This window comes from Curcuma longa, chromosome 2 (genome assembly GCF_044706935.1).
Source record: "Curcuma longa cultivar G26 ecotype Majalengka, Jawa Barat chromosome 2, ITB_CL_G26_1.1, whole genome shotgun sequence".
NCBI classification, from domain to species: domain Eukaryota; kingdom Viridiplantae; phylum Streptophyta; class Magnoliopsida; order Zingiberales; family Zingiberaceae; genus Curcuma; species Curcuma longa.
This window is the reverse complement of record NC_133862.1, coordinates 10,760,084-10,773,511: the sequence shown is the minus strand read 5'-3', so window position 1 is coordinate 10,773,511 and position 13,428 is coordinate 10,760,084. Positions and strand designations below refer to the sequence as shown.

The window sequence follows — 13,428 nt, the reverse complement described above, 5'->3', positions numbered from 1 at the left end:
CACATTTAACACTACTGCTGAAATGAGATTAGCTCACAGGAAGTACTTTTATTTCTATTATTCAAGACAAGGGCTGTAACTTAGCAGCCATCACATGCAAGAACACAAAGAACTTCACTCAAAAACACAAAGTGAGCAAGACAAACATCCCACCATTAGAAGCAACTCTGCATTATTCCAACAGGATGGTAGTCTCTGCAATCATGGAAGTGACAACATATGGATCCATGTTGGAAGCAGGCCTTCTGTCTTCAAAATAACCTGAACACACAAAGAACAGAAACAACACCTCATCAAACTTGATAATTCAGATCACCTTCTCGCCTAAAAGGCTCTGCAATTCTACCAACCTTTGCCACCTCTTTCCGTGTCGCGGCCGACACGGATAGATGCTCCACGGTTTGCTACTCCCTGATAACCATAATACATGATATCAGATGTTAGAGCATGAGTATATACATGAATGTTCAAAAGAGCATGAGAAATTTTGGAGCATACATACCCAGATGAAGGTGTTGATGTCTGCAGTCTCATGACGACCGGTAAGTCGGCGTTCGTTGCCTTCACCGTAGGCCGCAATGTGCTCCTTGTGCCTCTTTCCAAGCTTCTCTATAGCCTTCTTGATCACTTCATATCCACCATCACTTCTCATGGATTTGGTGCTGAAAAGCAAAGAAAGAAGATGGTGTTCAAGTTGAAGGAGCAAGCATACAAAGAGCTGAAACAAAACTCCATACCTGTAGTTTGTGTGAGCACCAGCACCATTCCAATCACCCTACACAAAATGAAGTCCAAATATGTGTTTTTGTTTTTTAATTTCTATTATGATCTTGGAGAAGTTTGTGATAAGTCAAAAATCAAAAAAATCTTATCTCTCAAAGTATCACCTGAATTGGTTTTGGGTCAAAAGACAGCACTACTCCAGCAATCTCAGTGATCCTCTGATGATGACAAGAAGAGCAAATGACAGTGAGCAAGCTACTTCTTCAGAAGATTTTTCGCATGTCGAATCTCGATTTGATACATGTTTACCTCAAGAATGTAACGAGCAACCCACATTTGGTCAGCAGCAGCAATGCCAACTGAAGGCCCTACTTGGAACTCCCACTGCACATATGACCTGAGTTTCAGTTACCTAAATTCAGTTTCAAGAAATCGAACAATGAGTCGACGGATACCTGGCCTGGCATGACCTCCCCATTGATGCCACTTATGTTGATCCCTGCATAAAGACAGGCTTTGTAATGAGCATCCACGATGTCGCGCCCGAAAGCTTTATCAGCACCAGCTGAACAATAGTATGGACCCTGTAGGCAGTATACAATGCAGAACTTGTTGCAATGACATGTGAAGATTTAATTTCAATAAACTGAATTGAGATAGAGTAGATAGCTTTTGAGATTTGAAAGTCGTAGAAACTATATTCGAATCGAATTGTAACCTGAGGACCCGGGAAGCCTCCAACCGGCCAGCCAAGAGGCCACTTGACATCCTTCTGAAGGAGAGTGTACTCCTGCTCTATACCATACCTATCAAGGGAGAAGAATGGCATCAATTAGCAACAAAGAACCAATTTTGTCGACAAGGTTTAGGCAATGAAGGGACTAAAGCTATGTCAAAGTACCAAGGTTCTTCAGCAACAACATCAGGGTGGCTAAATATCTTCGCGGCATTGTATCTTTTGTTGGTAGGGATTGGCTCTCCTGCCGGTGTATAGCAGTCACACATGACCTAATGAAGTGAATGATCATGATCGGTGATTCGAGAATTTAGCATAGTAACATGAAAACAAAGGAAAGATCAAGTTGGAACTTACAAGGATATGGTTGTCCCTCCTGAAAGGATCCTTGAAAATAGCTTGGGGACTGGATGATGCACAGAGATGCAACAAATTTGAGTGCCAAGAATTGCAAATTCAAAATAGAGGTGCCTTGAGAGCTTACTGTAGGATCACTTCACTGTCTTTACCAGGAGCTTGGCCAGTGCTTGAACCATCATAGTTCCACTTTGGAAGCTTGCTTGGATCAGTCACAGGGCCCGGAAGTGTCTGTTTGCAATGCCGAAAGTATAGACTATGATGATACTGAATGAGGAATGAAAATGACACCCAAGCGAGGGGAATGAGAAACATACTCTTGCCTTGCTCCTTATGTCAATGCCAGACCCTCCAACCCTGTGGAGTCAATCAACAATTGTGGTTTAGTTTGAAATTGAATTTGTAGAGAAGATTTATGAGAAAAAAAGGAAGGAAAAGGAGCTAACCATATGTACTCGGCTATGATATTCTTCGTGATATCGGAGAGGTTGAGGTTGAGGAGACCTGTGAGCAAAGACATGGCTGCTAAGACAAAGAAATGATCCAAGAAATAGAACAGAACAGAACAGTCTGAGGAGAAAGGAGGAAGCAAGGTTGGATTTATATAGGCAAGAAGATGGCAGAGTGGATTCTTGGATTGGTTTCTGAAATCATTTTATATGAATGCATAATTCTTTTTAAAAGCACAAGTTGGCAATCAATGATGCAAAGTTTGCAAAACACAACTAACACAGTTGACATTTTCAAGAACTCAATTGGATTTAAGATTCTTGGTTTTTTTAAGTATGAGTTTGATCCAAAATTTCCTTTCAATTTTCTTTATAATAACTTGCCTCTGCTTGTCCCAGCAAGCATTGACTTGGGTATTTGATTACTGATTAAGAAGCAATGATTCATTTTGCTTCTTTTTCTGCTTTTAATCAGGCATGGGATTAAGGAGTTGACTTCCACAGAAAAAAAAACAGTTAGTTGGATTAAATAATGTTAATGATCTCAACTGGTTGATTATGACATAATCTTCTGATTTAACTATTCTGATAAATCATGATTTTTGCCCTTCTTTCATTGAAGCATCCACTTTATGAGCATATGTATATGCCACTTGCTCTGACATTATCCTGAACCATTCATAGAGATGCCATCAAGATTAAAAGTGATTCCCTGGCTCAGTATCTACAAGAAATCTGAACATACATGATTAGAAACTGCAGTTTCCAATAGTGAACTTGTAGATCATGTTCCTTATAAGGATTTGAAGAACCTAATGTTTCATGATGAAGTGGGATGAGTGAAAAGAGATCATGGCACATATTCCTCAGGCTTTGGCCATTCTTCCAAAGCATCAACAGGAGGCAAAAGTGCATGCATGGATTCCTTGAAGAAGGAATTTATCACATGCAAGTACAACTTGTGAGGCATCATCTCCTTGTTGGATATTTGCACTAGCTAGGCTCCAACAAAGATTTCACTGTCTGTTATTCCTTCTCTAGATTGAAGAGCCTTTGGTGAGAGGGACGAATTGTTCATCCTTTTCCACTCAGATATCACCTTGAAAATTAGGCATGAAAACCTTGAAATTCTTTAACTCAAAAATGGATGCCAAAGAAGTGATTCATTCATTGGGGTTGCAATTTGATGGCTAAGTATGAATTGATGGAGGAAAAGAAACCGTGCAGAGATGCCCACGTCTTTGCTCTCGCGTTCTTCGCCCTCGTCCTCGCCCGGGTCTCCACTTCCGCGGCGCCGCCGCCCGTCTCCACTCCGACGACCCCAACCTCATCTTCAACGCACATAAATCCACAGAAACTCGGAATCGCGATATCTTTTCATACTTTTTGCGTGCGATGTAGCGTAACCTCCACGATTCAAGTTAAGATATACCGCAAATTCACTTTTCGGCCATTGGAAACAGAGAATTTTGAGCATCTTCAGGGGATAAAATTAACGGATGAACATTGTGCTAACTTGTTTTGAAACAATTGAAAGAATAGTTTAGATTTCTTAATTCAACCACCAGTGCTCCTTGATTGTATATACCAATTAACATACTCTTTATTTCTTGATTTGTATATCAGCAGGTGCATGCTCTGGTAATGTCCTTGGGCTTCATTCTCATCATCGGCGAAGGTACCTGCTCTCTTCTGCTATGTTTTGATCAGAATCTAATTTGAGAGAGGCTTAATTTAATGCCATCCACCTTCTTCTCCACTTAATCGTACTCGGCCGGCCTTGGAATTCTGGGCGTCTACGGCGCCGCCTTCAAGTTCCACAGCGGCGCCGGCACCCTCCCCGACATGGTCAGCCTGCACTCCTAGCTGCTCATGCTCACCGTCTGCTTGGTGATTGATCGACTAATCATGAATTTACTCTACGAGATCAGTGTGGTTTTATATATAACCGATGAGAGATGGCGGAGATCGGTGGTGGCGATGCGTCGCAGTGGGCGTTTGAGTTTGTCATTTGTAGGTGATGCTGGTGCCGGTGCCGGTGCTCGCTTCGGCGGGCCTGGTGATATTCCTGATGACGGTGTGCACGGCGGAGACGGGGTTGGTGAAGGTGGAGGCGGCGCCGGGCGCCTCTTCGCGGCGGCCGTCAGCGTCTCCGTCGCCCTTCCTAAGGTCTGTTAATTTCATCGATACATATAAACGCAAATAATAAAGATTTTCTTCCAATTTTTTATATTTTTTATTTATATATAAATGTCAATAAAAACGTGCGAGATTGAGCTGGCGTTCCCGTTTTGTTCCGTTCTGTTCGACAGATGGATTCGCTGTTTATTTCCTGTTTACTAGAATGGAAAATGATTCTGAGCAATCACGTCCATTGGAATCTTAGATTAGATCTAGAATTGGGAAAGTATAGATTTGCCTCTTAAATTACGTGCCCGACCACGACAACTTTTCCCAATCGAAGCCGGTGCGTCGCGTCCCGCCACGTGCCCAGTGATGCCCGACATTGCCTACTGCAACGTGGCTGGCATTCTGACCGCGAATCTTTGATTCGCGGAAACGAATACTTTGTCATCTCTGACCCTACAATTCACCAACTCATACTCCATTCGGGGCCCACAACCTCATCCAACCATCTTTGGCGGGTCGGCCATGAGCGGGCACCTAAACACGACGTGGACGTGCATTGAATGGCGTCGTATAATTGCGTCAACGGGTGGCCAGCCAAGAGCCGACTCTTTCTCTCCCTCTCTCGTGGATTCGTCTTCCTCATCGTCTTCGCCGCCGTCTTCGAAATCCAGCAAGCAAAAGTTTGAATTTCGATCCATCTTTCTTTTATCACCGGCGTTCGCGATTTCCGCGATCCCTTCGAGAGAGTCGATCGATAATCTGGATCGAAACGGAGACGGCGGTAATGTCGCAGCCGCCGGGGATGCTGACGTCCGGCGCGAGCGGCCGTATCGCCGCCCTTTTGTCCCTCCGAGCCCTCGGTGGCCTGCTGATCCTCCTCCGGGCGGCTGCCCTCCTTCTGCTCCTGCCGTTCCGGCGGCGCTCGGCCCCTGCGTCGGAGGTCGACGGTCGGCCGGAGGCGAGTAGGAAGGGCGGCCGAGTCGGGGTGGTGGTGCGGGTGCCGGCGGCGATGTTTCCCAGGAGACAGCGGGAGCAGGAGGCGGCGTGGCGCAGAGCCCTGGCGATCCGCCGGGTGATGGAGGCGAGGCAGGAGGGACGGCTGGAGAGGGACTTTGCCTTGTTCACGACGGCGAGAGGCGACACTCTTTTCACCCAGTCGTGGACTCCTTCAAACAGGGAGACGAGGTACGCACAGGGACACTTCAAGTATGTAAAAAGTAGAATTTGTCATTTTAGTCGTCATATACGGTTGGTCTCATGACAAGAGGTAAATCGAGAAACTGTAATTGGTCACGACGCAAGAAGGTATTACCTGACTTCGTTAGCATTTAAATCATTGTTCTCTTCTACAACTCTGCTGCATCGTAACCAACTCAGCTATGCTCCGAAGACATCATAGAAACACTGATTTGCTTCTTCTAGTTAAACTCAATCAAAATTATTTTAAATTTTTTATAATAAATATTTAATAGCTAGTACAATGTTATATTAATTATTATAACAATTATAGCAATGATAGTGTAATAAGATTTTATTAGCTATTATAACAATTATAATAGTTATGATATATAGTGTATCTGTATGATATTAATTATTACAGTATTGCATTTAATAGTTGTTTAAAGTGATTTTAATTAAGTTAAAATAATTAATATTGACTTTGACTTTGACCGATTGTCATGAAGGGGCTTGGTTGTTTTGTTGCATGGACTGAACGAGCATAGGTAAGTAAAAGTAAATTATTATTATTATTATTATTATTTTGAGATTAAGATATTAATTATCTTAGCTTGTTTCTAGTGGTAGATATGATCACTTTGCAAAGAAGCTGAACGACAATGGTTTCAAAGTATATGCAATGGATTGGATAGGTAATTATTATTATTATTATTATTTCAGTCGTTAATTTGATCATTAACTAGTTGTTGTAGAAGTAACTGTCCCTAATTCTTTGTGTTGCATATATACAAACACATATATACATGCTCAGGACACGGGGGAAGTGATGGATTGCACGGGTATGTCCCTTCGCTTGATTATGCAGTCAGTGATTTGGTATGAACTCTTCTTGCCTATGTTTGCCATATATCGATCGATCGATCAATCATTCTCATTGTTTCTATATATTTTCGTACAAAAGAAAGCATTTCTTCAAAAGGTTTTGGCAGAGAACAACAACAACACTACTACTACCACACCTAATTGCTTTTGCTTTGGCCACTCAACCGGGGCAGCTATTGTTCTCAAGGTGTTTATATATATACTTGTTCATTAATTAGCATGGACTAAATTGTTCGATGAGTTTAATTCAAATTCATTTCATGTTTAGGCGATGTTCGATCCTAAGATACAAGGATGGATCAAGGGTATTGCCTTGACATCGCCGGCGGTACATGTTCGACCTTCGCATCCGATAATAAAGGTTAGTTTAGCAATTAATTGTGCATAATTGTGTTAATTGTCATGCTAGCTAGATCATTAATTGTCATGGAATGGCAGGTGCTAGCTCCATTGTTCTGTCTTATAGCCCCCAAGTACCAATTTAGCCGTGCCAATCATAGCACATCGCCGGTTTCGCGTGATCCTAAAGCGGTCGAGAGCAAGTATACTGATCCACTGGTGTTCACTGGCTCGATCAGAGTCAAGACAGGTTATGAGGTCTTGAGTCTGTCTGCCTACTTGATGCACAATCTCTATAGAGTTCATGTCCCTTTCCTAGTGCTCCATGGGACTTCGGATGATCTCACTGACCCCGAAGGTTCTCGAAGGTTGTTCAATGAAGCTTCCTCGACCGACAAGTCCATCAAACTCTACCCGGGGCTTCTACATGATCTTCTAATCGAACCCGAATGCGATACAATAATGGAAGACATCATCGATTGGTTTAGCTGCAGACTATGTTAGCTCTGCTCAGCTATATTGTTGTTGTTATCGTTGTTATTATTATTATTATTGGTCGGAAAACAAATCCATTATGTGATCACCAATAGGTGTTCTTGGTCTATTTAAACAAAAGAATAGTTAATTGAGTGGAGATGAATCGTATTGAATCACATTTGAAGGCAAAACACAATAAATTTCCTTAATACAATTCTTAAATAAATTTGAAAAAAACTATATTTATGAGAAGGTTATTAAAAAAACATTAAATGTAAATGGTCCAAAATGGGAAGAACAATTTTATTGACAAGCTTTTATTTGTTTTTCATGTGCAATTAAGTATTTGATCTCGGAATTAAGCATTGTTTTAGCAGATATATGCAACAATTAAGGATACGAATTAAGGTTTTCGATAGGGTAATCGGTTTTCGAGCTAGGTTTAGACTCATGTCGAGTCTTAATCCCTTAGAGGTTCACTAAATTGATCTCACCTCGACTTTGGTCTTTGCCTTCAATGCATTATTTCCATGTTAAGTAGGTATTTTTGTATAAAATACAAAATTCAATGTATGTTTGTTAAGCTTAAATCCATGATTAACAGTCTGTCAAACATAAATACAGTATAAATCTAATTATATTAAATTACAGAAAGAATGAATGAAGAACTTTATAAAAATAAAATTGCATTAATTCCTTTTTTTTAAAAAAATATTTATTTTTTTCACGAACATTTTCTTTCTTTCTTCTTTCTTTCTTCACGTATCCATTTGCCGTTAGATTTGCATCGCCATAAATAGAACTAACTTCCTCTGTTTGTTCGCCATGAAGAGCCTTAAACCTCGTCTTCTTCCCCATTAACGAGCGTCCATGGCTGCAGCTGTTCTTTAAAGCCCTGTTTTTGAGTGAGGCGTCGCGTTGACCCCTGGTTTCCATGCTCCGAGGGGAGGTTTCTGGGTCAACGGAGGTCAACGGGAGGAGGTCGGAGAGAAAGGGAGAGGATGTTGGAGCCAAAAATGGAGCGTGAGTGAGGAAGGGAGAAGTATGGACTGTACGAGGAAAGTCGCAACCTCTGGCCTCGCTGGCAGCTGGGCCCACCGCCAGAGCGAGGTGGCTGCGTCTGGTGTCTATAAATGGCCGCCCACGGCCATGGAGATCGATCGACGACGTCGAGGAAATGGATTCCGGTGGCGAACGCGAAGCTCCTGCAGCCCAGGCCAACGGGAGCAGCAGGAGGAGGAAGAAGCAGATGTACCGGCACACCCCGCAACAGATTCAAGAACTCGAAGCGTATGTTTTCTGCTCTCCTTTCTTTCTTCTTCTTCTTCTTCTTCTTCCTCCTCCTCATCTGTTTCTGGTGCTGTCTTCTTCGATTCGGATGGTCCGGCGCAGGATGTTCAGGGTGTGCCCGCATCCCGACGACAAGCAGCGGGCGAAGATGAGCAGGGACTTGGGGCTCGAGTCGCGCCAGATCAAGTTCTGGTTCCAGAACAGGAGGACCTTGATGAAGGCAAATAGCTTCCTTTTTCTCTTTCCTCTTCGACTTCTCCTCTAACTGCTCTGTTTTGTTGGCGGTTTGCGTTTCCGGCGTGCAGTCGCAGCACGAGAAGGCGGACAACTTCTCGCTGCGGGCGGAGAACGACAGGATACGGAGCGAGAACATCGCGATGAAGGAGGCGGTGAGGCGGATGGCGTGCCGCCACTGCGGCCTCAACAACGGCAGCGCCAACCCTTACTTCGACGAGCAGAGGCTGCGCATGGACAACGCCCGCCTGAAGGAAGAGGTAACGCAGTCATCCCTTTAATTCGAATGTGAACTACTAGATTTTAGTGTGTTTGTGCAATCTATCTGTAGATTGTTCTGTCACTTGAATTTGCAGGTTGATCGTGTATCGAATCTCACATCCAAGTACTTGGGCAGGCCGATCGCTCATCACCATCTTCCCCTGCCTCAGCCAGTGCCCTTCTCACAATCCCAAGGCGGCGCCGCCCCTTCTGAGACCTTGTGCAATCCAAGGATCACTCCTTCCTTCGATCCCTCTCCTTCAATTCCCTATCCTCTTCGACAAATTTCCGACAGCGACAAACCAATGCTGATGGGCATGGCCTCGTACGCCATGGACGAGGTCATTCTGTTACTGCAGCTCGGCGAGCCACTGTGGGTCAAATCGGCGAGCAACGGCGCAGAAGTCCTCGAACTGCAAGCCTACCAGAGGAAGTTCCCTAAACCTCATCAGCCAAAGTTTTCCGGCACCCGAACGGAGGCCTCTCGGGACTCAGCCACAGTGATGATGAGCTGCCGATTGCTGGTCGATGCATTCATGACCCCGGTAAGCATTCAAGTTCTTCTCCTTGCATTCAAGCTCAACCATGATTCAGATTGTATGTAATGTCTGCGCAGAGCAAGTGGATGGAACTGTTTCCTACAATCGTTTCGAATGCAACTACCATCGATGTTCTTGCTTCCGGAGCGTCTGGTAGCAGCGCTGGATCTGCGATATTGGTGATGATCTTTTGCATTCTTCTCTCGTCTCCGTCGACAAGTATCTATCTATAATTCAAATCTTTGCAGATGTATCAGGAGCTGCAGATTCTGTCGCCGGCCGTTCCGACGCGAGAATTGTGCGTGCTCAGGTACTGCCGGCGAGTTGATCCAAGTTCATGGGCGATTGCCGACGTTTCAGTGGACTACCTCCTCGGCAACTACGTCGAAGCGGGCACCAGGAAGCTTCCTTCCGGCTGCTTGATTTCGGAAATGGCAAATGGATGCTCCAAGGTATCGATCGATCGATCGATACGATACATAAACTTCTTCTTCTTCTTCTTCTTCGATTTGATCTGTTTGTTTCAGATAACTTGGGTCGAGCATATGGAAATCGAAGAGAAGAACCCAATCCACGTACTCTTCCAGCATCTCGTAACGAGTGGAGCCGCATTCGAGGCGCGGCGATGGGTCTCCAACCTTCACCGGACGGCCGAGAGGAACGCGTTCTCCATCTCAGCCGGAATCGCCAACGACTTGGGAGGAGGTAATGGCTGCTCCGATCCATTTGTCTGAGAATTGAAACATGATCGCAATTAAGCTGCTAATGCCGGTGGTGGCCGTCGAACTGCGACAGTGATTCCCACACCTGAAGCCAAGCAGAGCATGATGAAGCTCGCTCAACGAATGGTGAAAAGCTTCTGCGCCACCTTCAGCGGCTCGATCGCCAACAAGTGGATCATGATGTCCCGGCCGAACGACGCATACCAAGTGTTCTTCCACAAGACCGACGCCTCCAGGATCGCCGGCGGCGAGATTGTCAGTGCGGCGACGTCAGTGTGGCTTCCGCTGCACGCGGAGAGGCTTTTCAGCTTCCTGAAAGACGAACAAAATCGAAATCTGGTGGATTACACTTGCAACTCAGTGTAGATTATCATCCTAATCTTACATGTTCTTGTCTGATTGTCTGATCGTCGTTCCAGTGGGAAGTTTCGAAGGAAGAAGTCAAATTCCAAAGGGTGGCTCACTTCATCAATGGGTCGAACTCCGGAAATTCGATATCGATCGTCAATGTGAGTTCCACTTTGGTCTCGTATCTCTGAGTCGTAAGCGATGAGCATGAACTGAATGTGTCGGCGATTGCAGAGGTTGAAATCTACGTCGAGCTTGCTCATACTGCAAGAGAGCTGCACCGACGCATCGGGGTCGCTGCTGGTGTACTCTCCGCTCGGGTTGTCGTCGCTGGACATGGTCAGGAGGGGGGAGGACACGTCGTCCGTGCAGCTGATTGTCTCAGGCTTCACGATCGTACCTGACGACGGGTTCGCCGGAGCCGGAGCCGAGGCGTTGAGCAGCTCGAGTTCTCCGGCAGGGGGGCTCTCAGGGTCGCTGCTCACTGTGGGATTCCAGACGGTGAGGAACAAGACAGAGGGCGCTGAAATTGGAAGGGAGTCCGTATCTTCGATCAATGCTTGGATCGGCCACACGATCGAGAAGATCAAGGCTGCGTTGTTCTACCATTGATATCTATTGACAGCCCATGCGTTGACTTTCTGACGAACAGTAGGGATTTAAGAACTTGGAAGAAATTTCAAAATTTTGGCTTTAGTGGTAATCTTCTTCGATCCAATTAATGCAATTCGTGAACTTGATTAATATAAGCATTTACAATAATTGCTTTGACTTAATGATAAGCATGGACGACTTTGGGTCAAAAACAGGATCTAAAAGATTGTCTGTCATGCATGGTCTTCTCATAGCATTATTGGAAAGTCAGATTTTTCCCTGTGAGGAAAAAAAAAATCTAATAAAACGAACTGATTTTCTTTACTCCCTAAAGAAAATTGGATAAATGCAATCTCATGAGTAGCTTCCCCTTTCTCCCTATTCTCAACGAGCAGAGCGCCGCCGTCTTTCTCTCTTTCTCTCTCTCTTCCAATCCCAGGTAAGTTTTTTGAGTTCATCTCCTCTTTGCTGTACCACATATTTTACTCATCTCGGCATCTTCATTGCGAGATCTCAATCTGGAACCCTGCAAGATCAATTTTTTTTTCCTTGCTAGGGCCGGGATTTGCTTGTGTGTCGATCGAGCTTCTGGTGGTTTTGATGTTTTCTGGGATCGACTTATGCAGATGAGATTTCTTCAAAGATGTCGCCTTTTGTCGCAATGGCGTCATCTTGGTGTTTGATTTTGAGAGAATACGAGATGATGGCGGCGCGTCGGCTGGCTGTGCGGAATTGGTGAAGAAAAAAGGGGGGGAAATCGCCTTTTGCCCCCGTTCGTTTGCCCATTTCCTCCATTTTCCCCCTCCCTTCTTGGTTCCTGTCGCCGGCGAGCATGGAAGAAGATGGCGGATTAGGGATCAGCAATTGGGGCTATTATGAAGCATCATCAAAGGGAAACCTCGGCCTGCGGCTTATGCCTTCCATGGTGGAGCGCGATGTGAAGCCCCTTCTAACAACTGGCGGGTTTCTTCATCGGCATCGCGCCGCCCCGGAGCCGCCGGTCCAACTGAACTCTATGCGAGAGGGATGGAGCTATCATAGCTGCGACAATGGCAAGAGCAGCATCTTGAGAGATGGATGGTTTCATGATGCCAATGACAATAGCAGAAGCTTCCACATTTTGCCGGTGAGCCATGAAGACCACCCTGCAGGCTTCGGCTTCCTCACTGACCCTCCCACGCACAGCCTTCAGGTGCTTCAGCTTGAAGAGCCGCGGCCTAAGGACGATAAGACTCCGACGACGCCGAAGAAGAGAACCAGGAGCCGGCAGCGAAAATCTCCGAAAACAAAGAGGCCTAAGAAGGTCTCCGCCACGAGCAATGAGGTTCCCGGTGGCTCACTTTCACATAGGAAGGTTCCAAGGAAGGGCTCGGGCATGGTCATCAATGGCATTGATTTCGATATCTCAAGGATTCCGACTCCGGTGTGCTCCTGCACCGGAAAGCCGCAACCGTGCTACCGGTGGGGCGTCGGAGGGTGGCAATCGGCATGCTGCACCACCAGCATTTCGACATATCCCCTCCCTATGAATGCCAAGAGACGGGGAGCACGCATTGCTGGTCGAAAGATGAGTCGGGGTGCGTTTAAGAAAGTGCTGGAGAAGCTCGCCGGAGAAGGATACAACCTTGCCAATCCCATCGACATGAGATCATTCTGGGCTAAACATGGCACCAACAAGTACGTAACCATCCGGTGAGAACGATAAAAGGATCTATGGCTTCTCCTATTTTAGCATCCTCAGCATGGTTATTCAAGACCCTCCTCAAGGCTTCTTCCACTTCGCGATCTAGTTTCTCAGTCGACTGATGCTTTCCAACTTGTATTTTGCTGTGTATCGTATGTGAAGTTATCAGTTAGATATCATGTTGCTTGCTTTCGAGTAGTCGATCATAGCTAGGAGCTTAGCTTTTGTTAAGAAGTATGATTAGAAAATAACAATTTCTAAACTCTCATATCTAAACAAGTATGAATATTGATGTGGCGAACCTTGCTTGGCCTTACATGGCAGCAAAGGTCAAGAAGCAAGTCGACGTGTCAAGTCAATAGTCAATCTTAGGTTGTCCATCTTGGTCAATCGGTCCATCTCTCGATTATTCGATCATCTCGGTTACTCAGTCTCTCTCTCGTCCACTTCGATCTCGATCACTCGGTCCCTCTTTTGGTCATCT

General features: G+C 45.2%; 4 protein-coding genes and 1 pseudogene across 5 annotated transcripts; 4 read left to right on the top strand and 1 right to left on the bottom strand.

The window, feature by feature from the left end:
• Positions 1–31: 31 nt before the first annotated feature.
• On the bottom strand, positions 32–2,435 carry LOC141816459 (glutamine synthetase nodule isozyme-like). Its single transcript, XM_074704240.1, has 13 exons — positions 2,263–2,435; positions 2,134–2,173; positions 1,944–2,047; positions 1,817–1,865; positions 1,625–1,731; positions 1,442–1,529; positions 1,179–1,307; positions 1,033–1,107; positions 888–941; positions 738–775; positions 503–662; positions 351–411; positions 32–261 (listed from the first exon to the last, which is right to left on the bottom strand). Exons 1-13 carry the CDS (start codon positions 2,334–2,336, stop codon positions 173–175), a joined length of 1,068 nt encoding a protein of 355 aa, XP_074560341.1. The 5' UTR covers positions 2,337–2,435; the 3' UTR covers positions 32–172.
• Positions 2,436–3,469: 1,034 nt separating this feature from the next.
• Positions 3,470–4,651, top strand: LOC141821592 (putative ascorbate-specific transmembrane electron transporter 2; annotated as a pseudogene).
• A 369-nt stretch (positions 4,652–5,020) lies between these two features.
• LOC141819277 (uncharacterized) lies at positions 5,021–7,435 on the top strand. The gene is made up of 7 exons (XM_074706618.1): positions 5,021–5,580; positions 6,081–6,119; positions 6,196–6,266; positions 6,386–6,450; positions 6,536–6,643; positions 6,725–6,817; positions 6,895–7,435. The coding sequence occupies exons 1-7, from the start codon at positions 5,180–5,182 to the stop codon at positions 7,297–7,299; spliced, it is 1,182 nt and encodes a 393-aa protein (XP_074562719.1). The 5' UTR covers positions 5,021–5,179; the 3' UTR covers positions 7,300–7,435.
• Positions 7,436–8,449: 1,014 nt separating this feature from the next.
• On the top strand, positions 8,450–11,278 carry LOC141821591 (homeobox-leucine zipper protein ROC8-like). The gene is made up of 10 exons (XM_074708970.1): positions 8,450–8,562; positions 8,665–8,782; positions 8,868–9,056; positions 9,153–9,602; positions 9,674–9,775; positions 9,845–10,048; positions 10,124–10,301; positions 10,356–10,657; positions 10,738–10,827; positions 10,901–11,278. Exons 1-10 carry the CDS (start codon positions 8,450–8,452, stop codon positions 11,276–11,278), a joined length of 2,124 nt encoding a protein of 707 aa, XP_074565071.1.
• A 318-nt stretch (positions 11,279–11,596) lies between these two features.
• On the top strand, positions 11,597–13,218 carry LOC141822069 (protein Barley B recombinant-like). Of its 2 annotated transcripts, none has more exons than XM_074709489.1 (2): positions 11,597–11,699; positions 11,817–13,218. In XM_074709489.1, the coding sequence occupies exon 2, from the start codon at positions 12,093–12,095 to the stop codon at positions 12,954–12,956; it is 864 nt and encodes a 287-aa protein (XP_074565590.1). In that variant the 5' UTR covers positions 11,597–11,699; positions 11,817–12,092; the 3' UTR covers positions 12,957–13,218. The 2 variants fall into 2 exon arrangements, with proteins under 2 accessions (XP_074565590.1, XP_074565591.1); XM_074709490.1 differs by having other exon boundaries at positions 11,665–11,699; positions 11,887–13,218.
• The last annotated feature ends 210 nt before the right edge of the window (positions 13,219–13,428 follow it).